Source organism: Balaenoptera acutorostrata, chromosome 2 (genome assembly GCF_949987535.1).
Source record: "Balaenoptera acutorostrata chromosome 2, mBalAcu1.1, whole genome shotgun sequence".
NCBI lineage: Eukaryota > Metazoa > Chordata > Mammalia > Artiodactyla > Balaenopteridae > Balaenoptera > Balaenoptera acutorostrata.
This window is the reverse complement of record NC_080065.1, coordinates 121,496,935-121,522,761: the sequence shown is the minus strand read 5'-3', so window position 1 is coordinate 121,522,761 and position 25,827 is coordinate 121,496,935. Positions and strand designations below refer to the sequence as shown.

At 46.5% G+C, this 25,827-nt stretch overlaps 1 protein-coding gene across 3 annotated transcripts in view; it reads right to left on the bottom strand.

Annotated features, from left to right (window-relative positions):
* The window catches only part of SLC25A48 (solute carrier family 25 member 48), a 45,630-nt gene that overhangs the window by 5,340 nt on the left and 14,463 nt on the right, over positions 1-25,827 (bottom strand). For 2 of the 3 annotated variants that reach the window (XM_007172180.3, XM_057541666.1), the window contains 2 exons: positions 11,645-11,902; positions 8,951-9,109 (listed from right to left, as the gene is read on the bottom strand). In XM_007172180.3, coding sequence (XP_007172242.2) covers positions 8,951-9,109; positions 11,645-11,902 — 417 coding nt within the window. The remainder of the gene's footprint in view (positions 1-8,950; positions 9,110-11,644; positions 11,903-25,827) is intronic. The other variant, XM_007172181.3, reaches the window with a different exon arrangement.

The window sequence follows — 25,827 nt, the reverse complement described above, 5'->3', positions numbered from 1 at the left end:
TATGGTAAGATGCTTCCCTTCCACCCTGAATCTTCCTGCCTGGTGCTGGGTAGACACTGATCTCTGTGACATGGTTCCAGCCCTTGGGAAGTTTATAAGCTACTAGGGAAGATAAGCCCCATTCAGGAGTAACTACAGTATAACCTAGAACATGATGAGAATAAATAAAGGCCTTGGTGAGGGGTGGGATGGGGAGGAGCTGTCATTAAATGTCTTCTCTGGGAAGAGATCACATGTCTGAAGGTAAATCACTACCCAAGTGTGAATGACCTGAGAACTGTCAGGTATAAGATGTAAACGTGTTTATTGATGCCTGTATAATTTACTGTTTACGGACTAGACCTGGTACTATAATTTTCAGAAGGTAGAAATCCCTTGCATGTCCCCAGTTTTCTTAGTTGTTGGACACTGTGATGTCAGGGTAGGTGCAGGCCACTGTCATGGGCCAGGACGTCAGGTGACAGACATCCCTTCAGGAGAGGCGCCTGCACCATGGCACTTGTGGCAGCCTGGGACATGCAGCTTTGTCAGGAAGGAGAGAGAAGGGCCTCAGTGTACCTTGGGGGGTGAGGGAGCCTTGGCCCCAGGGAAAGGAGCTTAAGATCCCCAGAGGTGAGCAAGTGGCCCAGCCAAACCCTGGAGCAATTCAGGTAGGGGGCAAGAGGGCTCCTTGTAACATTAGTACTCCTCTCTAATGTCTAACCTTTCTGGAATTCCACAGGCTCAGCCAGGGTGACTGAATAGCAGCAAGGAACTGGGTCAGGCTCTGAGAGGAAAATTCCATGCCGGGTGCACACACAGGATCCCGTGTGCACCGGGGTTTGGCTCTGCAAGGCAAGGCAAGCCAGGCAGGACGCAGCTTGGAATGTGATCCTCCTCTCTCATGGCACTGGGCCGTGTAGGAGCCGTGGGCCACTTCAGGCAGCCAGAGGTGACCTCCCCCTAGCTATGGCCTGCTCTGCTGTGAGGCCCAAAGATGGCAAAAAGCGTGCAGAGCTACTGGCTATCACCTTGGCTTTTGGAACACAAAAACAGTAGACAGAGTCTTTCCTCATGAATCCTCAATGGCTCCCCACTTCCCAAGGTCAAGTCCATACCCTTCCCTGGCCTGCCAGGACCCACATGCTCTCTCCTTGCACTTCTCTGAGCTGCCTCTTACACTTGACATTGTGGGCAGTATACTGGCCTGCCATTCATTCCTCCTAACAGGCCAGCTCTCTCTCACCACTGAGCCTCTTCTGGTCCCCTCTGCTGGAATCCTCCCCAGACTCGGCTATACCCTCTGGTAGCCCTGCCATGGCCACCCCAAGTAGGATTATGGCCCGCTGTCTTCTGTGCCCTCAGTATCTCTGCCATCACAGCACTTCTCACACCATCCTCCAATCACCTATGACTTGTCTGTCCCTTCATTAATAGTCCCAGTCAGAGTAGTGACAGCAGGGCTGTGTGTGCGGCTCACATCTGAATCCCTAGCATCTGCACGGTGCTTGGCCTAGAGGAGCCTCTATAAATCTTATTAAATGAATCAATGGATGGATGGGCAGGCAGATGAATGAATGAGTGAATGAATGAATGAATGCATGAACGAACAAACTCCTTGCTGTGAAAAAAGAATGGTCTCTGGGCTGAAAGCATCCTGGTGGTGGTTGTGGTAGTGGGGGATTCCTGGAGTGGAGGGAGGCCTTCAGATCCCCCAAGTGGCAGAACCAAAGAGTAACCAACACTGGTGCCTACTTACAAATGGTCCCCTCCATCTCTCCTTAGAGTCATCCAGTCTCATCCCACTGTCACAAACCCCCTCACAACAGTCACCTCTGTGGAGCTAGAGGACATCAAGTCACTCCTCCAGCCTCCTTATTGCAGATGGCAGCTCTCCAAGTGTGAGCCATGGCCCATGTGGTTTAGGACAATCCTCGCAGCAGGCAGAGAATGGATCCAAAACTACCCCACCTTTCTTCCGTTCTGACTTGGGAATGCCCCAGAAGTCCATGGACTTACTAATTCCCCTACCATAAAGACTGCTTTACTTGTAATCACTGAGTTACAAGGGGCTACTAAAATTGGGTACCATTGCCGTTATTTGACTCCTTTCCAATTCTTTACTATCACTGAGTTCTTCTTCCATAGGGAAGTGAGAATAGGTTGCAGCCTCAGTGAGCTGCAGTAAAACTGTTTGGGAATGGGTACTCCACAAAGCCAGCACTCAAGCTCACTAGGATTGGAGCCATCCCTCAGCCTTGGGAAAAGGTGCTCCACCTGCCGCTGCTGGGGATCTGACTGTGAGACCACCCAACTTTCCAGGGCTGTATAAGATTATTTTTTTAATCATGTTGCTATGTATGTTTATATGCAAACACATATACAAACATACATAAATATACACACACACATATATGCTTGCATAGGCTGTGAATATTTTGAAAATATATCACAAGAAACTTATAACAGTGATTGCCTTTGAGAGAAGACTGGCAGGGGGTCACAGGAGGGACATTTAGACAGTATATCCTCTTATACCTTTTGAAGCTTCCTATGTTCACATACTACAAATTTTTTAAGCGACTAATAAAAAATAATTTCAGTCAATGATGTGGTTAATCAAGTTGAATATTGCTATCTCTGCTGAAAACCTGTCTCTGAATATAAACTGTGGGTCAGACACTTTTGAGGTTAAGAAATCAATCATCTGACCTCAGTTGTTTTCTAGGACTTTGCTTTTAACAGAACACAGTAAATTTTTGGAGGAAATAATATCTGCAATATATTTTGCTTCTACAGCACTTTTTGGAAAAATGATACATTAATATTTGGGGAAATAGAAAAAAAATCTCAAATAAAAACTAAGCATCTCTTTTGAATCTCTCTTATGTGTCACTCTGTATTTATTGGTTGAATCACAAACTGTGCTTCTGCTAAAAAAATACAAAAGACAATTGATTCAACATCTATTTATGATAAAAATAATAAAGGCCATATATGACAAGCCCACAGCTAACTTCTTAATCAATGGTGAAAAGCTGAAAGCATTTCCTCTAAGATCAGGAACAAGACGAGGGTATCCACTCTTGCCACTTTTATTTAGCATAGTATTGGGAGTCCTAGCCACAGCAATCAGAGAAGAAAAAGAAATAAAAGGAATCTGAATTGGAAAAGAAGAAGTAAAACTGTCACTGTTTGCAGATGACATGATACTATACATAGGAAATCCTAAAGATGCCCCCAAAAAACTACCAGAACTCTTCAATGAATTTAGTAAAGTTTCAGGATACAAAATTAATACACAGAAATTTGTTGCTAACAATGAACTATCAGAAAGAGAAATTAAGAAAACAGTCCCATTTACAATTGCATAAAAAATACCTAGGAATAAATTAACTAAGGAGGTAAAAGGTACTTGGTAAGCCATAAGACATCAATGAAAGACACTGAAGATGACACAAACAGTTGGAAAGATATACCATGCTCATAGATTGGAAGAATTAATATTATTAAAAAGACCATACTCCCCAAGGCAATCTACAGATGAAATGCAACCCCTATCAAAATATCAATGGCATTTTTCATGGAACTAGAACAAATAATTCTAAAATTTGGATGGAAAAACAAAAGACCCTGAATAGCCAAAACAATCTTAAGAACAAAGAACAAAGCTAGAGGTACCATGCTCCCTGATTTCAAACTATACTACAAAGCTACAGTAGTCAAAACAGTATGATACTGGCACAAAAACAGCCACATAGATCAATGGAACAGAATAGAGGACCCAGAGATGAACCCATGCTTATATGGGCAATTGATCTATGACAAAGGAGACAAGAATATACAATGGGGAAAATACAGCCTCTTCAATAATGGTGTTGGATTAAAGACTTAAATGTAAGTGGATTAAAGACTTAAATGTAAGACCTGAAGTGGATTAAAGACTTAAATGTAAGACCTGAAACCATAAAACTTCTAGAAGAAAACATAGGCTATACATTCTTTGACATCAGTCTTAGCAATATTTTTTGAGATCAGTCTCCTCAGGTAAGGGAAACAAAAGCAAAAATAAACAAATGGGACTATATCAAACTAAAAAGCTTTTTCACAGTGAAGGAAACTACCAGCAAAATGAAAACGCTGCCTACTGAATGACAGAAGATATTTGCAAATGATATATCTGATAAGGGGTTAATATCCAAAATATACAAAGAACTCATATAACTCAACATCAAAAAACCAAACAACCCAGTTAAAAAATGGGCAGAGGACCTGCAAAGACATTTTTCCAAAGAAGACATACAGATGGCCAACATGCACATGAAAAGATGCTCAAAATCACTAATCATCAGGGAAATGCAAATCAAAACCACAATGAGATAGCACCTCACACCAGTCAGAATGGCTATTATCAAAAAGACAAGAAGGGCTTCCCTGGTGGCGCAGTGGTTGAGAATCTGCCTGCTAATGCAGGGGACACGGGTTCGAGCCCTGGTCTGGGAAGATCCCACATGCCACGGAGCAGCTGGGCCCGTGAGCCACAACTACTGAGCCTGCGCGTCTGGAGCCTGTGCCCCGCAATGGGAGGGGCCGCGATAGTGAAAGGCCCGCGCACCGCGATGAAGAGCGGTCCCCGCACCGCGATGAAGAGTGGCCCCCACTTGCCGCAACTAGAGAAAGCCCTCGCACGAACCGAAGACCCAACACAGCCAAAAATAAATAAATAAATAAATAAAGTAGCTATAAAATTAAAAAAAAAAAAAAGAAAAAAAAAAAAAGACAAGAAATAACATGTGTTGGTGAGGATGTGGAGAAAAGGAAACCCTTGCACACTGTTGGTGGGAATGTAAATTGGTGCAGCACTATGGAAAATAGTATGGAGGTTCCTCAAAAAAAATTAAAAATAGAACTACCATACAACCCAGCAATTCCACTCCTGGGTATTTACCTAAAGAAAATAAAAACACTAACTAGAAAAGATACATGCACTCCTATGTTCATTGCAGCATTATTTACAATAGCCAAGACTGAATTAAATGTTGACATCTGTGAAAACATGGATGGACCTAGAAGGTATTATGCTAAGTGAAATAAGTCAGAGAAAGACAAATACTGTATGATTTCACTTATATGTGGAGTCTAAAAAACAAAACGAACAAACATAACTAACCAGAAACAGAGTCATAGATACAGAGAACAAACAGGTTGTTGCCAAAGGGGAAGGATGTTGAGGAGGAGAGAAATAGGTGAGGGAAATTAACAGGTACAAACTTGCAGTTACAAACTAAATGAGTAATGGGTATAAAATGTATTGTGTGAGGAATATAGTCAATAATTATGTAATATCTTTGTATGGTGACAGACGGTAACTAGACTTATCACGGTGATCATTTTGAAATGCATAGGAACATCAAATCACTACGTTGTGTACCAGGAACTAACAAAGTGTTGTAGGTCAATTATACTTCTAAAACAAACAAATAGAGAAAAAGAGATCAGATTTGTGGTTACCAGAAGTGAGGGGTGGTGGGAGGGGATGTACAACATGTAGTGTACAACATGATAAATACAATGAACACTGCTGTACATTATGTATGAAAGTGGTTAAGAGAGTAGATCCTGAGTTCTCATCACAAAGAAAAAAGTATTTTTCTATTTCTTTAAGTTGTATCTATATGAGGTGATAGATGTTCACTAAACTTATTGTGGTCATCATTTCATGATATATGTAAGTCAAATCATTATGCTGTACACCTTAAACATCTACAGTACTGTATGTCCATTATATCTCAGTAAAACTGGAAAAGAAAAAAAAACAACTGAGGTGAGAATTCTAGGAACATGGCAGAATAGAAAATACCAGGACTCTGTCTCCTCACCTAAATAACTATTACACAGACAGAATTTGTCTGATGTAACTACTTTAGAACTCTGGAGTTTACTGAAGGCTTCCAACTTCCAGGGGAGGGTTTGGGCAGTGGTTAATTTCAGTCAATGTCAGCATTTAGCACAGTAGCAGCTACCCATCCCCCATCCCAAGCCCTTTGGCAGGCATCTATGCACGTGTTCCTGGAGTAACCTGCACACAGCTTGTGGGAACCAGGGTGGGCAATGAGAACCTTGTCCTCCAAATACTGGACATCTGTGTTCTGGTCACTGATTGCTGTTTCTGATCATGAGGTGCAAAGAGGAGGGCATTCATTCTTGTTTAACCTCCCCCTCCATCTTGCAACCCCCTTGTTCACTGGCTGAAGTGACTTCCAGGGAATTTAAAGGGATGGTGCCCCTTTCCCTTCCCTTCATTTCTCTCTTTTTCCTCTTTTGGGAGCCAGACATTAAAGACTAGACATTCAAAAGCAACTGCATGTATGAGGAAAATTAGAAAGTGACTGCGTATGCCCAGGGAAAGGCACGGGCTCAGAAAAACACTGAGAAAACCTTAAGTTTACACCTCAGGTTGATCATTGGCACAGAGATAGCCTACAACAATCAAAAACAATAACGAAACCCACCACACCCTGGGGAAGACTGAGAATTGGATTTCCAGAGTTACCACATTATTAGATTCAAATGTCTAGTTTTCAATAAAAAATCACAAGGCATATAAGAAACAGGAAAGTATGGTCCACTCAAAGAAAAAAAATCAAAATAAAATGTCCCTGAAAAAGACCTGATAGCATATCTACTTGACAAAGACTTTAAAATATCCTTCTTGAAGATGCTTGAAAAACTAAAGAAAGATGTGAAGAGAGTCAAGAAAATGATATGTGAACAAAATAGAAATATCAATAAAGAAATAGAAAACCCAGAAAGAAAGCAAACAAACTCTGGAGCTGAAAAGCACTGAATGAATGAATGAATAACTGAAATGAAAAATTTACTAGAATGATTCAAAGGTTTATTTGAACAGGCAGAGGAAAGAATCAGCAAACTTAAAGATAGGACAAGAGAAATTATTGAGTCTGAGAGAAAGAAAAAACATTGAAGAAAAGTAAACAGAGCCTAAGGGACTTGTGGGAAACTATCAAACAGAGCAACATATTCATTGTGGGAGTCCAAGGGGAAGAGAGAGAGAGAGAGAGAGGCAGAGAATATGTGAAGTAATAGGGCCAAAAACTTCCCAAACATGATGAAAGACATGAATACAAACATCAAAGAAGCTCAATTAACTCCAAGTAAGATGAACTCAAAGAGAACTACAAGAAGACACATTATAATAAACTTTTGAAAGACAGAGAGACTCTTGAAAGCAGATACAAAGTATCCTCTATAAGACTTTCCGCAGATTACTCATCAGAAACTTTAGCAGCCAGAAGGCAATGGGCGAATATATCCAAAGTGCTGAAAGAAAAACACCAAAACTGTCAACAAAGGATTCTCTATCCAGAAAAACTATCCTTCAAGAGTGAGAGAGAAATCAAGACATTCCCAGATAAACAAAAGCTGGAGGAGTTCATCACCACTAGATCTACCCTGTAAGAAATGCTCAAGAGAGCCCTGCAGGCTGAAATAAAATATCACTAGACAGTAACTTGAAGCTGTATGAAGAGATATTGTAAAAGTCTCACAAAAGGTAAATATATGGGGAGAGTGACACTAGCATCATGGCAGCCCAAAATGTCCCTTATTTTGTCCTCACTTCAACAACAAAAATTCAGCATCCATCCATGAACAAAAGTGCCTCTGTGGGAGTTGTGGGATCCAGCACCATACACCAAGGGACCCAAGAGGAGTCTTGCCCACCTGTGCATCAGCTAATAGGCAGACAGACCTCAGTACTGGCAGCGAAACCTGCAGTAGCCTGTGAATTGGCTCCAGCCACTCTTGGCTGTAGTCCAGGAGCAGCTGGAGAACACTGACTTGGGAGGTCACACACAGATGAGAGAGCCTTTGTGGAAGTCCAGGTTTCCAGAGGAGAAGCTCTGGCACTCCATTGGAGCAAAGAAACAGAAGTTTGGACACACTGGCGTGGCAGTTAGTAAGGATTGGAGGGCTTGGGATGAGGCAGTCACGTGAGATAAGGCCCAGAGATCAGTAGTAACATTAACGCTAATAAAACTACTAATAATAATGCTAATGATAAACAGATGACTCTTTCTAAATGTTCTCTATGTGTTATACATTAAACTGAGCACTTTTTATATGCCTAATTTAATTTAACCTACAAATATCTCTGCTGTTCATGGTAGGGGTGATTATCATTGGAAAAATTGAGGTCCAGAGAGGGGAAGGTTGCCTGGATTCCCCCAGTTCACAAGTAGCCAGGCCTGGCTTTCAACTCAAGTCTGCTGACTCTAAGAGGCATGCCAAGATAGCCAGGGGCCCATTCGAGGAAGAGCAAGCATGAGGGTACTAGGGGGTATAGTGGGAGGCAAGACAGATGGGGATGTTTATAACTTTGGACACTAGATGTGGAAACCTGATCTTCATTCTGAGATAGTTTAGAGGCAAGTAGAGGCTTGGGTTTAGGATCAGCCCTTTAGGTTCAGGAGAAGGAAGACAAGGCCAGGCTGGAGGCTGCCTCAATAGCCGAGACCAGAGGTGATGGGATCTGGACTTGTGTGGGGTGGAAAGCAGAGGACAGATCAGGGAATTGGAGCCTGCAAGATGTGATGACTGAGGTGGTTCTGGGAATTCCCACTTATAGGAGGGGTGAGGCTGAGGTGCTGAGCAGGGAGTGAGGAAGGAGCTCCTAGCCTTTCTGGATGAGGAGGCAAGCTTCGGTAACACAGATGTGGGTCCAGACCCCGGCTCTGCCACATACCAGCTGTGTGACCTCAGGTAGGTTACCGGTCCTCTCTGAACCCATCAGATGGGTGCACACCCACTTCTTCCTCCAGCCCGGGGCAAGGACTGGATGAAACAAGTGTTTCATAATTTAACTGCCAGCACCTCGGTTTCCTGATTCCCTTCTCTGTAGTCTCACATCTTCCAAAATCTCTGACCCTACCTTCCAGGGACTGACACTGACCCTGCATGACTGCTGTGGGGCTTACTTTAAGACCTTCCTTCTGGTAACTCTGGGAGATACAGTCCAGGACACCTTTGTATTTGTTTACATAAACCCCGTCAGCTTGCAGTCGACTCTTCACGACATCCATAGGAGTTGCTGTCCCCCAAGAAATTGCTCCTGTTAAGAGAGAGACAAATAGGTATCAGGGGCTGGCTGGTTGGGGTGTGGAGGGGACCTGGCTCCCTGCAGATTTCCACCATTCAGAGGCTTAATATGCTGCTGGGGGACATGCAAAGAGCTCAAGGTCAGGACCTATGAAGGGGGTTCTTGATCCTCCCTCGCCACTTGCTGTGGGACTTTGCAGAAGTCTCCTGCCACCTGTAGGCCTTGGGTTTGTCTTCTGTAAAATGGGCCAGCAGTACCTATCTTCATGGGGTTGCTATGAGGACAAATAACCTGATGCATGTGAAGCATTTAGCACAGTGCCAGGTCCATTGCTAGTGCTTCCTAAGCAGAAGGCTTTATTAGCAGCTTTTATTGGAGGAACAGGAACAGGCCCCATAGTACTTTCTGGGCACAGGGGAGGGAGACCAGGGTGAGGCCTGAGGCTGAAGGCTGGCAGCTCCCCAGAGGCAGGATTTACTCTGAATGAACATGAAGAAGATGCTAAACAAACACTTTCAGACAGCCTGCTTGCCAAGGAAGGGTCAGCTTAGGGATTGCAGAGAAGAGCAGGGGCAGGTCTTTAAAAAGCTCTTATCTTTTCCAGTGATGTGGGATAGAAGCCTTAGGACCATGTGCCACTGGGTCATCTCCATTGGATAAGTTTAGGTGTCCTGGTTTGAGTACTTTTGTGACTTTAAAGGACTCTAAGAAAACAACGCCAGGTTATTGTATAAACAGAGAAATTGGCACATTCTTTCATGGGGAGAGAAAAACAAACCGATGCCAAAGTCCAAGGCAGCTGGTTTGCAAGGTTTTGTAACTGCTGCCCAGCGGCTCCCAAAAGAGGCCTTAGCCTGTCCCCAGCCCCCTGCCCATCCCGGCCTCCTGCCCTTGGTCCTCTGGGAGCCCTCTGGACCTCTCCTCCCTCCTGCCTTCTTCCAGGATAAATGGGGCCGCTTTCCCTGGAGTCAGCCCAGGTGCTGCCCTGGCACACTCCCCTGTTCTCAGCCCATGGGAGAGGGTATTACAAAACCAGGTTTGACTGCCAGGCCACACGCATCTGCTCTCACCAGAAATGAGAGCAGCTGGGGCCTGTTTGCCTTCTCAGTCAAGAAGTATTTATTGAGCACTTACTGGGAGCTGGCACAGGCCAGGACTCAGGCACAAGGCGGGGGAACGGGAACACTGGGGTCTGGTGGCTAAGATGCGGGCTCTGTTATGTGTTTCCTAAGTTTCAAGCACAGCTGATTAGATGAGGAGGAGGAGGAATGACAATTTTCTTCTCTCCAGTGGATCTTTCCCATCAGCATCAAACATACCATGTTCTCTGCCTTTTTAAAAAAAATTTTTACTGGAGTTTGGTTGTTTTACAATGTTGTGTTAGCCTCCACTGCACAACAGAATGAATCAGCCATACACATACAGATATCCCCTCCCTTTTGGACTTCCCTCCCATTTAGGTTACCACCGTGCATTCGATAGAGTTCCCTGTGCTATACAGTATGTTCCCGTCGGTTATCCGCCTTCTTGAGAAGCAATCCTCTCTTGACTTCCGTACCCATCTCTGACTATAGCTGTGTTTCTCTCTTTCCCAATATAGCACATTCAAATCTCTCAAAAGTGTTGTTTGTACTTGGGTTCTCCAATTTCTTTCATCCCATTCTCTCTTGATCCCACTTCAATCAGGTTTTCACACCCTTCTCTTCATCAAAATGGGTCTTGTCAAAGTCCCTGACGACCTATGCATTGCTAAATCCAAGCAGTGGGAATAGCAAGTGCAAAGGCCCTGTGGTGGGGAGAGAGCCAGGCACGGTCAAGTTGTAGGAAAGAGACCAGTGTAAGAGCAGAGCAATGTAAGGGGACGGTAGCAAAAAACTGAGTGCGGAAGGGTAACAGGCAGCTGGAATGCTGATGGTCTTGAAACCATTGCAAGGTCATTGACTTTTACCCAAAGTGAAATGGGGATGCAGTGTGGGTTCTGAGTAAGGAGTTTAAGTAACCAGTCCATGGTCACAAAATGACTAAGTGTGGATTTGAACTTGGATCTTTCTGACTGCAGAGTCCCTACTACACTGTCTACATTAGCTGTGTGACCTTGAGTTGGTCACGCTGAACCTGTTTTCTCACCTGAAAAATGGGGAGACTGATTCCTACCTTCTGGGGCTAATGAAAATGTCACATTGGAAAGGTTTGCAGGGTGCCAGTATTCAAAAAAGGTGAGCCATGATAACAGATTTTCTTTTCAAAGCTCAGTGATACCTGACACAGAGTAAGTGCTCAAAATATACCTTCCAGCTGAAAGCTGTAAGAGCCCAAATAGGGACTCAGAGAGAAGGGGATGGGAGAAAGAGGGGGGACCATTCCCCATTCGTAGCCCTTCGTCTGCCTGGCTAGGTCTGGCCATAGCAGGTACTTAACAAAGAATTGTTGGATGAGTGGCTGGATGAACCCTGCCCTTCCCCAGGGCTGAGAAGGGCATGGTAGGCTCCCCAGCTGTCTCGCTGCCGTGGTCAGCACGGGGTCAGGGGTCGGCCATGCCGCCCTTACCTGCCATGCCGCCCGCCAGCCACACAGCACAGGGGCTGGGGCCTGTGTGGGCCTCGGGCGTAATCCAGTCACTCAGGAACACATAGGGGATGAAGTAGAGACAGTAGCCCGGGACGTCCCGCAGCAGCATGGCACTGGCGCCCCGGTACAGCCCTGCCAGGCCTTCAGTCCGCACGATGGTTATGATGCAATGCACAGGCCCCTGGTAGGCTGGCTGCTCCCCAAGAGCTGCCACCCTGTTCTTCAAACCGAGGTTGGCTGCAAAGACAGGGCAAAAAGATGGCAAGTGACCTGGGGGCAAGAGAATGACCATTGTCTGGCACTGGAGTCAGCCCAGCCCATTGACAGTTCCCACTCACATCACCAATTGATTTTTACCAAAACTTCTGACCGTCTTGGCAGCTCAAACGGGGATTCTGAAGTCCCAACAGGGAGCTCCTGCCAGCATGTGCAGCCAGACTGGACAAAATCCCAGCCAGGTGATAAAGCACCTGTTGCCTTAGAATGCCCAGAGGTTCTCGGTCAACCATCACTATGTCTTTTTGAGTAGATGTGATTGCACGATGCCTTGGATCAAATATGCTGAGGCATACCAAACTCCCTCTTGAAGCAGAGGCTGGAAAACCCAACACACTGTGTGTGTGTGTGTGTGTGTGTGTGTGTGTGTGTGTGGGTGGGTGTACTCGTGCATAGTGTGGTAAAAAGTGTATGAGATTTGGACCCAGACTGTCCTGGTTCCAAATCCTGGCCCTGCTTACCAACTTTCTGACCTTGGTAGGCACCTTTTTAGCCTTTGTTTCCTTACCTTTGAAAAGGGGACAGGCCAATACTGTATTGTATACTTGAAAGTTGCTAAGAGAGCAGATCTTAAACATTCTCACCACATACACACACAAAATGGTAACTATGTGAGGTGATGGATGTGTAAACTGACCTTTTATCTTGGTAATCATTTCACTATACATACGTGTACCAATTCATCACATTGTGCACCCGAAACTTACACAAGGCTATTTGTCAACTGTATCTCAATAAAGTTGGAAAATTGTATTTTTTAAATAAAAAAGAGAACAGGCTGTTGTGAGTATAAACAAGGTAATACCTATAAAGAGCTCAGCATGGTGCTAGGAACACTGAAGGGTGCAATGTTATCACCAGATTATTACTGAGGCCAAGTTGACTGGTGTGAGTTGGGTGCAGGATGCACTGGCTGGAGGGCTGGACATGTTCTGACTCTCTCCAGCCCTGGCCAGGCTGTGCCCTGAAACAGCTGTAGGGCAGTACTGGTGCCATTGGCCCCTCAAAGTCCAGGGGCACAGGGTGCTGTCTCCTTAGCTGACCTCTGGGGTCTCTGCTGGCAGATCATCAGTTGTTATATCAGTAGCTTCTTTACAGGATGTGTGTAGCCAGCAAGTAGCGACTCTGTCTGTCCCTCTAATTCTTCCATCGGGCTTCTTGCATCTCCCTGTCTGATGCCTGTCTACTCTGCTACGGACCTTTTAGCACAGCTTTGACTCATGGCCAGAGAGACCTCCTAGTCCCAGTGCAGATAAAGCAGACTCATGTTCTCAACTTTCCCTTCTTGAAGAACTAACATGACATGGCCAGGACAGAAACAGAATGAAGCTTGCCTGTGACCACATGCGTATTTTGCCAACTGGGTTTAATTCCCTGTAAGCACCCTCTCAATGGGGTTTTACACATGCTGGCTAAAAGACAGATCACTTTTGTTATATAGGTGAATATCCAAGCCCCCTACATAGCCCCATCATTATCAAATGAAGGTTAGGAAAAAATACTCAGCTTCCTGATGCCACAGTCCAAACCGGAGATTTAGGAGTAAAGTACAACCTGTCCTTTTCACTCAACCCGGAAGTAGACGAGGTCCAGGGGCAGGTTCCTATTTGCCTGGAAAGTATGCTTGAACAAACTAATCCTCTATTTTCTTTCTATGTTGGGGGAACAGAGGCATCCTGGCCACGTGCATTAGGCCAACTACAGCGTGGGCAGGAGGCTGAGTCTCATTCTATAGTCTATAGCAGGGAGTGAGCAGGGGTGGTGGCCACTTTTAGGGGCACAGGCCCCTCTGAGCTCAGAGCAAGATCAGACACTGTGGTCTTTGAGAGTCTACTGAGAGGTCACTGAACACCCCTTTCTCTCCCAAATCCACTATGATACCACCAGGGTCATCCTGGGAAATTTTGACATTAGCCCACATAGATGTTAATTGTCCCAACATATAAACTTTGCCTGGGCCATGCTCATGTCAAAGTAACAGTGATCTGTCCCAGGAGTCAAGGTTTTCATGAATCAACTGTGGGTATGATGTAGCTTTCAGAAGTTACTGATTGAAAGAGAATGTCCTGATAACATTCTGCTTGTCTGGGGGACAGATGTTGAAAAAAAAACTTGTCCAACCTCCAACTGACTTTGTCAACAAAAACCCTGTACTTTTTTCCTTTTCTTTTCAGGATAAGCAATAAGGAAATTCTCTCACATTCTCCTAGGGTTGTAACATAAGCGATCTAGCTTTTATTGCTTGAAAATGATCCATTTACAATTATTACAGCAATAGAATTGTCATGGTGACCTGGAATACTGACATGAGTCTGAACTGGTGGCCAAGGCCTTCTGGACACAAGTTGATACTGTGAAGCCCTTGGAACTCCTTCCAGCTCCCTCATCCCCGATATTTTTAAAGAAACTTTTTATTTGGAAATAATTTCAAATTTGCAAAAAAAAAAGTACAAAAAAGGAAAACTGTACACAGAACACCTTTACCCAGATTCAACTATTGTTAACATTTTACCTTATTTGTTTTATGGTTTGTGTGCTCTCTCTCTCCCTCCCCCTCTTCTCCCACCCCACCCCCCCACTTTTCACTCAAACACGTGTGTGCAATTAAACTGAACAGATGCCTTTGTCCCAATGCCTAAACTTTGCCTGGGCCATGTTCATCTCCAGGAAACAGTGACCTGAACTGGAGTCAGGGTTTTCATGAATCAGCTGCAGGTACAATGTGGCTTTCAGGAGTTACTGATAGAAGGAGAGAATCTGATAAAATTGGAAAAACACTTGGCCAAACGAGAACTGGCCTTGACATCAAGACCCAAACCAGAACCAAATCTGTACTTTCATTCTTTTTCTCCCAAAATAAGCAATAAGGAAATTCTTTTGCATACACATGCATACATAATTTTATTCTCTGACCCATTTCAGGGTGAGTTACATACAAAATGGCCCTTTACCCCTAAATACTTCAGTCTGTGTTTCCTAAGACTCGGGATACCATTCTACATACTGTGGGACAACAGCCGGGTTCATAATCTACATGGACAATACTTGTATCTAATGTACTGCCTATGCTCATACCTTCCTGTGATCTCATGCTGACCTTTAGAGTGTTCCTCCCCAACCCCCAGGACAGGATCCAGTCTATCAGGTATTATATTTAGTTGTCATGTCTCTTTAGCTTCCTTTCATTTGGAGCATTTCCACAGCCTTTCTTTGTTTTTTTTATGACACTGCCATTTTTCAAGACTACACCGCCCCCTTTCTTGTTAATAGAACTTTCCTTATCTGAGGCTTGTTTGATGTGTCCTTGTTATTACATTGAGACGATGCATTCTTGGCTGGACTTCTTCCCTGTTCTTAAGTCTCACCTTTTTTCCCATGAAGACCAATCACTCTTAAGAGCCCCTGTCTTCTCCTCTGGCCTCCTCTGCCTGTTTTTATTAGTTTGTTTTTTAACTGAGGTATAATTTACATTCCATAAAAGGTGTAGCTTGTAAGTGCACAGTTGGTGAGTTTTGACCATGGCATGCACCAGACACCATATCCTATTGAGAAAATGACGTCTTAGACTTGAAATAAACTGTTTTGGTCACTCAGGCAGAGCTAAGAAGCCTACCTAGCCTCTCCTGCTTTTCAAGGCAAAAGGATTCTGTGACATCAATGACGTGTCACTCAATGAGAAGTAAATCTCTTTTGGGTGACAGTTGTTACGGGCCCACCTACTTTAGCAATAGTGGTATGGACAATTCATAAGGGACCACAAGGCAGAAGACCGCTGGGATTCTGATCAGTTGCTCAGAGCACAAGATGCTCTGTGGCTCAGCAGGGGAAGGAGTTGCCCAGGAGCCTTGGCAGCTAGACTTAGAAAAGCGCCAAATCAGAGCTTCCGGTAACTCTAGCAGTGGACCAAATTTAGTTTGTGTAAAACAGATTTTGGTGACCCTTAAGAACTGACTTGGGAGGTTGCTGGCAAGCAGCTCTTGGAAATATGCACAACTGATACATGTGGATTTGTCTTTGTGCAAGGAACCCAAGGAAGGAAGTAGGCACCCTGCTCCACTGAACCACTGTCCCTCAGCCTGTTGTTCTGGAACCTTCAGGGCTTTGGCTTGGGGTGTACACATGCAAGTGAAGGGTTCACATTAGGTATATTTACTTCTAGAATGAAATGTATTTAGTTTCTCTAATGAGAATTTTTTGTTCTAAGATGAGGATAAGATGATGAATCAAATTTTGATTATTTCTTATCGTGAGCACTTTGCCATTAAGGCCATTTTTTGCTGTACTCTCTAAATCAAGAGGCTTTTACTATGATAGGTAGAGTTACACTCAGGATGCCTGTGGTTTTCTTTGTTTTCCCAAATTCATTTAGGGTCACAGTTCTAAAAAGACCCCTCCTCCGGGCTCCCCTGCCTTGTCCAGCTCAGTCCCCGCTATCGTTCCTCGGACCACACACTGTGGCCGTCTGGCTCCACCGCTCAGCAGCAGTGTCTGGTGCCTTGCTTGCTGGCTCCTGCCTGGGTCAGGAGGTCCCTCTGTAGGCAGGTGCCTCTGCAGGGAGCTCTGCAGCGAGTGCGGGTGTGCAGGTTTGGCCACTTCTAACAGGTACACATGCAGCCACTCCTTGGGGGATCCTCCTACCTCAGAGAGGCTGCACTGGCCCAGATGCAGGCTGAGGTCCCCTCAGATCTGCCACTAGTGCCCCTCTTCTCAGAACCCAGGGTCCTGCCACTGCATCCCGCTGTACCCTTCCCAGACACAAACACGAACAAGTTTCACTTCTTTCCTTTTTCAGGCAATGTTGTTCAATTTCTTCAGTGGGTCATGACCTTGGAAACAGGAAAGTCAGCTGAAACACAGTGACTGGTCACTGATCCACTGAGGTAAGGAGGGCCCAGGCCTCAGGAGCCTCTCTGGAAGGGAGAGCGCCACCAGTCCTCCTCTGTGTGCTTATGTTAGGGTGGGGTGGAAATACAACATCATTTCTCAACAGGTCACTTTCTCCAGAAAATCCTTAACAAGTCCGCCACCCACTGATGAGGCCCTGCTGGTCCCCAGTTAGCGATGTGCAGGCTCACCAAGTGTTCTGTGCTCGAATGCCTCTGGGCCAGCAGGCTCTCAAATGGAAGGGGGCAGCATGGGGTGATTTCAAGGGACCCACCAATCCACAAGCATTATAGATTGACAGAATTCCTAAAATATCTCACATACATGTCTGGCCATTTTTCTCATATGTGTAGGTGCTATTGTGGGAACACAATAACAGTTACTTAAATACACTGATGATCCATGGTAGCTTCTTGTCATATGTGTTTTCTTAATCTGTGGACACAAAGTAAACAGCTGTTCTATGGATTGGACTCCATTTTATATATTTAAAAGGTACTTGTAGAAAAAGCTGGGACCCCTTGTCCATACCAAGGCTGTACCCACTATCATGGTCTGTCCTGGCTGCTGCTGTTTTCTGAGCATGTTGTTTTGCCTTAACCGGTTCAGTGAGTTTCCTGATGATAGGGATCACACACTGTGGCCTGTCGCAGGCACTGTGGCCCTGTGCCTGACACTGTGGGCCTTATGTGCCTCAACATCCATTCAGTGAACACTTGAGCATCTGATCGGCAGCTCTAGCACAGGGGCCTCCCAAAGCTTCACCTCCTGTGTTCGGCATTCCTCCAAGCCCAGCCCTGTCTGGTCCTTGTGCCAGAGACTATAGACGCTAAAAGAAACTTCCAAATCATAAGCTGCCACACTTGTCGAAGAAGCTATGGAAGCATCCAGTAATGTGGATGGACATCCTCCAACAAACAGGTTGGGTATAACCTCTGTGGTTTGGGTTTGAACAAGCTGAGGGACCCCTCAGTTCACTTCCCCAGGGTATTACCAACTGGGAAGCTCTGGCCCAGTTCCTGTTTCTAAAGAGTCCAGCAGTTTTCTCATGATCTAAAGAGTCCATGATAGGCAGATGGTTTAGTAGAAAGAGCCCTGGATTAGGAGCAGCTGGGATTTGCTTTGTTGCTCAGTTGCTATTTACTGTACAACCTGGTGCAAAGGACTCAACCACACTGGGCTGCAGTTTCCTCATCATACACAAAAGGCGAAGAATCAGTGGCCTGTCCACATCATTTGGCTTTTGTGAAAATTGAGAATGTTGGCAAATGTACTTTACTAAAATGTGTGTTGTGCAAATGTACTTTACTTGAGGCAAATAGTTATCGTTCCTGTCTTTATTACCTTGCCCTGATGTGACTTCAGATTCCGGAAGTGCTGGACCTGCTAATCTCAGGTAGCCATGCCCTGCTGTCACCTGCCATGACCTGCCAAGCCTGCTGTGGAAAGATTGTAGATACCGACCCAGCTCTGAGAACTACCAACACTAGTGTCAAGTCTAGAAATCAGGACAATATTTGCCCTTGTCAATTGATTGGAAGAACAAATGGATGTGTCCCCACTGTATGTAACTTATACAATGGTGTGTTATGTTGTGTACACCTTCATTAATCTTGGCAAGCTATGTGGGACCACAGTTTGAAAAATATTCAGTCACACTGTCCAGAACTCAAGGGCGCCTCTTGAACTGCATGGCTATATGCCTGGCCTCTTCACAAACCTCCTCCCTCCACTTCTGGGTTGCCATTGCTCCAGCCCTCACTTCCTACTGGCACACAGCCTACTTGAGAAGAAGGCCCCGACTGTATGGTCCTGGCTAGTCTCCAGGTTTTTGTGCCCCTTATCACATTCCAAGGGTTCCTGCCTTCCCAGAGGCTTCCTTCTTTAGGAACTGAATGGAGCAATATGTATCTCTTTACGGAGCTTAGCATCATTAATTCCTGCCCTGAACTGGGAAATTCTCAGAAAGTCCACTGTATCAAAAGGGTAACCTGCCTGGAGATAAGTATGCTTCGGCAGCCACACATCTTTATGGGAGCAATAAAACTGTGTTGCCAAAGAGACAAACTGATGTAGTCAGGGCCTCTGAGGCACAGTTGTTGACCTTCTCAGCCAGACATTTCAGAAGATCCAGGGAGAAATGGTTTCACCCCATTTTGCCATCATGCAGATTCTTGAGCTCAAACGGGCTTTGTGTTCAGGTGTGTGGCTAATGATCTTACTTGCCCAGATCACCCCGCAGCTGGCACTCCCACTGTTACCATCCAGTCCAGCTTGTCTCCTCTTGGCATGTCCAGATATTAGGACCTTCTCCTCCTCGAATCCTGGCCACACTCTGTCCCTTTCATTCCATCAGATTATCTTAAGTATGGTAGAGTCAGGCTTCCTCAACTTCCTTCCTCTTGCCTCAAAATTCTCTCGCAATTGTCTCTTTCCTTCTCCCCTCCCAACTTGGAAAAGAAAGTCTTTTTCCTTCTTTACCCATTGGTCTCCGTCCCCACTGTCACCCTGACTTCAGCAACTCTCCCTCCTTCCCTCTCCTTCCTGACGTTGGTGACACGAGTCTCTCAGGACTGTGTTCCCAGGGTGTGGAGCTGCATGGTCCGGGGCGGAACAGCCCAGGGAGCATGGACAAGTCACTTAAGCCCAGCCTCAGTTTCCCCACCTGTCAAATGGAGAATGACAGTGCGGATTTCATAGAGTTGCTGTGGTGACTGAATCACGGGATTTGTGTTAGCATAGAGCACATGGCTGGGGCGCAATACTTGTTAACTACAGCTATTAGCATCAGTATAGCTCCCTCCCAAACTCCTTTACAGCGTTTTCTCATTGACGTCTACCCTGGTGGTTATTGCAGCTCACCTTGGCATTTGCATCTAACGCCATGACTTCAGCTGTCACTTCTATGTCTGTCACACCCCTGTCTAGACCTCCAGCCCTGACATTCCATTTGCAGTCCCTCCCTCAACAGGAACCAAGGTCAAGTCCCCACGTTCTCACTCGAGCCTACCCCTCCAGCCAGGGTCCAAACCAGCAGCAGCAACAATGGGTATGTGTGCTCACCCACTCCACGCCAAGCTCTGTCTTGCATGCTTCATCTGCTGGTTAATTCCCTGCGTGGGAGGTACCACCTCCCTCATCGCCACCCAACTTTGAAATCCTGGGTCATTTTCGACACTTTCCTCTCTCCTGCTTGGCCTGGTGGTTCTACATCATCAATGCCTTTTCCGTCTGCCGCTCCCCTCTACTCCCAAAGCCCATGGCCCTGGGTCTGGCATTCCCAGCCTCTCGCCTGGTCTGTGGAGCAGCCTCCAAATCAGCCTCCTCACCTCTACTATTCCCACCCCCTTCCATCCCTTCTGAAGGCCAGGTTCACTTCCTACCACACAGCTTTGCTCAGGTCATGCTGCTGTCCAAGACGCTCCTCTGCCTGCAGAATAGAAAGGAAACCCATACTCGGCTAAAAATCCAAGCTCTTCACAACTGACCCTGCATCTTCCACCCCTCCCCCCTCATCCTGCCACATGCTTGCCTTTCCTGCCACTGACTCTTTTTTTTTTTTTAAGATTTTTTTTTAATGTGGACCATTTTTTTTTAGCATCTTTATTGCAGTAGAATTGCTTTACAATGGTGTGTTAGTTTCTGCTTTATAACAAAGTGAATCAGCTATACATATACATATATCCCCATATCTTCTCCCTCTTGCATCTCCCTTCCACCTTCCCTATCCCACCCTTCTAGGTGGTCACAGAGCACCGAGCTGATCTTCCTGTGCTATGCGGCTGCTTCCCACTAGCTATCTATTTTACATTTGGTAGTATATATAAGTCCATGCCACTCTCTCACTTCGAATGTGGACCAGTTTTAAAGGCTTTATTGTATTTGTTACAACATTGCTTCTGTTTTATGTTTTGGCTTTTTGGTTGCAAGACATGTGGGATCTTAGCTCCCCGACCAGGGATCGAACCCGCACCCCCTGCATTGGAAGGTGAAGTCTTAACCACTGGACCACCAGGGAAGTCCCCTGCCACTGACTCTTTCCTTACATCGTTTCTCAGTCTGAAACACCTCTCCCTCCCTACATCCCCACCTCCAAATCCTAGCCAGTATTCAAACACCCAGTCAATAGCCACTTCCTCTCTGGAGCCTTCCCGGTCTGCAGAGCCAGATTCTGAGGTTCCAGAGCCTTCCTGGGGCCCTTCTCATTCTGGTGCACACCTGATTCCCCACCAGACTGAGTGCTCCATGAAGGCGGGGGCTGTGTGTGTCTGATACCTGATTTACCTACTCTGCTTGGCTCAGAGCAAGCCCTCGGGAAATGCTAGTGAATGAATGAATCAAAGAGTGAATTCAATCAAGTGTAACCCTCAGCCCTTTGCCTCCAACTGGGCCTAGTGAAACTACTATGATGGTCAGCACAGAGTTAATGCTGAGTTCTCCTCTGATTCCCCAAACTCTGGCCTCCTGTGGTGTTGAGGGCTTTGTGATCTGCACATTAATTAGGCTCTTAATGAAAACACAGACCTGAAAGCTCCCAGATGGGGGAGGAGTGAGTGCCATTGGCCACTGAGCTCCAGGATGTGACTTGGCCCAGGCAGCAGAGGGACCTCACCCCTGAATTCCAGCTCGGGCCCAGCAGGGTGCCTAGTGAGGTTCATGCCTGGGCGAAAGGTAATGATAACTTGAAAACGGCACTTTCACAGGCACCTTACTGTCAAGGCCAAATCTGAATGAATTCAGGCCAAGTGACAGAGGCCCCAGGAGAAGACCTCCGTGAAGCTGGAAGAGTTTTCATGAGGATACCTGCCGTCTAGCATGTACTGGCAGGCAGCGCCAAACGGACCCTCCCTTTAAACTTTAGCAACTGCCTATGTAATTTGGTAAAACCCCTCTGTTTAACAAATTTCACAATACGTACCAAGAATCTTAAAAATGACTGTAGTCTTTGACCCAGTCACGAATCAAAGAGCCCACACATTTAGGGAAATGACTGTAAATGAAGGCAACTCTTTATGGACAAATTTGCTGATCACATCACTATTTTTAGAAGAGGAAGAACTGTAAACAACCTAAATGTTCACTAGTAGGAAGACTTCTAAATAATAAGTTTAACTGCATAGCTAACATTTATTTCGTGTTTTCAATGTACCAGACATTGTGTAAGATCTTCCTGTGTTACATGTTATCCCATCCCATCCCAGTTATGAAGGAGCTACTCCTGTTATGCCTTTTATGCAGATGAGTAAACTGAGGCTTGGCAACAACAGGTGGAGGTAAGATTAGAAGCAGGTGGCCTAACTCCAGAAACTGAATTCTTACTACACTGTATCATCCCTCTCAAAATGTGTGTGTCTGTGTGCATGTGTTTATTTGATGGAATATTGTACATCTATTTTAAATATTATCCATCTATTTTAATTTTAGAATTCTATTTTAGTAACTTGGAAGATGCTTCTGTTTTACACTGAATTAAGAACAGGATATGAAACTGTCTATATAACATAAGTACAACCTCTTAAAACATTTAATCCATGCATATAGAACAGGAAAAGGAAACATATTAATGTGTTAACAGTGACTGTATTTGGGTGGATGGGCGCTTTCTCCCTCCACATTCAGACAGTCAGGATGAACTCAGTGGCTTTATATTTGCACGTCTCCAACCAGATGAGCTGAGTTCTCACCTCGCCATGGCATCCTTTCTACTTGACTCATGCCCCAAAGCAGGGAAGCCAGAGGCCTCTGGCACCTGCCTTCAGTACGTGGCTTAGTCTCTCATAGCCTGTTGTCACCACCCGGGAAGTGGACTGGCAATTCTGGGGTAAAGCCACAAGCCATGAGCAATCCCACAAGCCCTGCACAGGGTAGCCTGCAATTACCCATCTCAGCCCAGTTATCAGGGACAGCGGGCCTGACTCAGAGCAGAGACCACAAGCTCGCAGCCAACCGCAGCCCCACACTGTCCAGTCCACACAATGCTTTGGGCTGCATGGTGTTACGTTGGTTTGTGTTTGGTTTTGTTTTTACTTGAATTATCTGACAATTGCCAATTGGAAGACCCTGGGAAAATCTAGCTTTCTGCCTTCTCTTAAAAAGCAGAAGATCCAGGCCGCGTGGCAACAGTCAGCCGGAGCAGGGTTGCAGCCACCCCTCCGACGGGATCTGGGCAGCTTGCAACCGTGTGTACCACTCCCGACTTGCCTTCCCAGCACCAAGGCCGACACATGTGCTTGAACTGCTGTGTTTCTAACAGCAGAGTGATATGGAAAGTGAAGCATGTTCTGTGTTTCAATAAAAAGAGGAAAAATGAAACACAGGTTAGGAGGGCTGTAGGTGTCCAAAAAATGGAAAAGGGTACATTTTCCAGGTACCCGTGCTTACTTATGTTACCTCCCTGGTCCCAGTGAGTCTTTGAGTTTTCTATCTCTGGCCTAGAGGGTTCCCGAGGAACAAGTGAAAGATAACCACATCCTTCCTCATCTTCTGGAGAGATTCCTGGCAGAAAGTACTGCCTGGTGACCCACTGCCTGCCTCCCATGCTTTATCCCCAATAGTTGATCCTGACCAGCACCTGTAGTCGCCAAAGCCCTTTCCCCATGCATCTGGGGGGACAGGGGAAGGTAAGGAAGAGTGGGCCATGCAGAGCGGAGCTGCCCAAAGCCACAGGACTCAGACCCATCCCTCGGAGCCCGCAAGCTATGCCCACTACTTGAACAATGTCATTTTGGAGACATGTTCCAAGTCCCCTTTCGTCCCTCAAAGTTTGCAACTGGTTTTGCACATGATGATTTTTTGCAAAGACCCAGATATTACCAAAGCTGTCGTAGCCTCAGCTTCTACAAAACCCTGGGGCAGAAGCAGAAATAGCATCAGTGGGCTCTGAGTCAGTTGCCTGGGTCTGTATCCCAGCTCCACCTTCCACTAGGGCAGTGACCTCAGGCAGGTGATGGAATCTCTCTGTGCCTCAGTCTCCCCTTTGTAAATGTCTAGGAATTGGGTTGTTGTGAAGATTAAACACACACTAAGTTCTTCGCACAGTGCCTGGCACACGGTAAGGGCTAAGTAAATACTGGCTCCTCAGCCCCCAAGGCTGTGACTATTCTGGGTTAGTCCAGATCAGAGGCTCTAGGGGCACAGCTGAGGCGGACCCTCCAGTCTTGGTTTCTACCTTCCCTCCGCCCACTCAGGTCAACCGTTTTGTGTCTGCACTGCCAGCTAAGCCCCTGGGATCAGGTGCTAATGACTTCGAGCTTTGCAGGGCTGGGAAAAATATGTGTGCAGAACCTCCCTTGGTCTCTTATTAAGAGCCTTCCCTGAGCTCCCCAAAGGTCAGCTTCCTGGCACACTGGGGAAGACAGAACAAACACGTTTTTATTTTCTGTTGCTGCCTCAAGCGGTTTACTTCAGAACCGGTTTCCTTCTGGCACCATGAGGATGCACTTACAGCCTGAGGCCACGGTCCCGGCTGTACAGGGGTAGGGTCAAGGAACCGCCTCCCGCCCTGAGATGCTGGAGGAGGACAGGGAGGGCACACCATCCCCATGTTCTCCCTGCTCAGAGGGCTTATCCAGGAAACAAGGCTCCAGAAGGGTCCCGACTTCCTGGACGGGCAGTTCCAGAGAGTCCCAGCCCAGGTGGGCTGTGCCTCAGGCTCCCATGGCCCAGGAGAGCAGGCATGGGTGGCCCTCGGTGCTGCCCTAACTAGGTGCACGGTACTGACCTCCAAGCTCTCCTTCCACCCCTCCCACCACCTGCCCCAGAGCCCTTCCTGACCCCCAGCCTGGCTGAGAGCCCAACCCACTCCCTGCCACCCACCCTATTTGGAGTGGCCCAGTTCCTGTCTGCCTGTCTGCTGGACAGAGCACTACAAGAGAGATGGAGTCTTTTGTTCATCGCTGTGTCCCCAGCACCCAGCCCTGTGCCTGGCACACAGCAGGTACATAATTATGGTGTGTTGGGTAAATGAACAGGGCTAACAGTCATGCTGACCTCCCACTGTCGGGTGGATATTAAATGAGATGATGCACATACGGCACTTAACACAGTGTCAGGACACGATGAACACTTAGCAACTTTGGCAGCTGCTAACGGAGGCTGCTCAGCTCCCTAAAAGTGAGGCTCCTGCACGCCCAGCGTTGGGGGCTTTCTTGGGTCTGGCTGTTCTGCTCCTATCCTTCCTCCAGTCTCTGGAGACTTCTAGTCTGGCCTCAGGACCCCTGTAGCTCAGCCCTTAGCCTGCCAAGTCAGCCACCATTCTAGAACCCTCTGCAGGAAAAGTGTAGGTGGGTGAGGACAGAACAGAGGATGGAAGCAAACACTGTGGAGAAAGTTCACCAATTAACTTGCCTCCAAATGTGCCGGCATTTATTGAGAAACACCTTCCTTGGTGTCTAGGCTGGCTGAGGGCCCCCTCACACGTACACAAGCATGCCTACCCCTCTCTCCTCCCCTTCCATGGACAAGGCGCCCTGGTTGTGAAGGAGGTGGGGCTGCCCCCAGGAGCCTCATCACCGAGACTCTTGCAACATCTGGACCCCAAAGAGCTTTAAGGCCTATGGAGAGAATTCCTCTGCACCCTAGACTAACACAGCTTTTTGGAAGTAGACAGGATAGCGCAAAAAACCAGCCTGGGGGCTGGGACTCCTGGGTTCTAGGCCTGTCCACGATGCCCTTCATTTCTCTGCATCTTTGCATTTGCCTCTGGGATAGGACCAGATCAGCGAGCTTCAAACTCTTCTCAGAGGTGTGAACCCTCGGTCAAACTGAGCTGTACCAAGACACGATTCAGTATGTCAGGTAGATGGAGGCGAGGATCTGCCTGCCCTGTATCTCCCTGGGCGGCCCCCATGGGAGCACGCTCTGTGACCCTCCGGGTGAGCCAACCCGTCTGTTGCCCTGCATCTCCCCGCATGCTGACAGTGACCGCGAGCATCCAGCAGGTGTGACTCATGTTCTTGTGGTGGCAGGGACCCCTATGAGGGGCATCGGCACTCTGCTCGGAG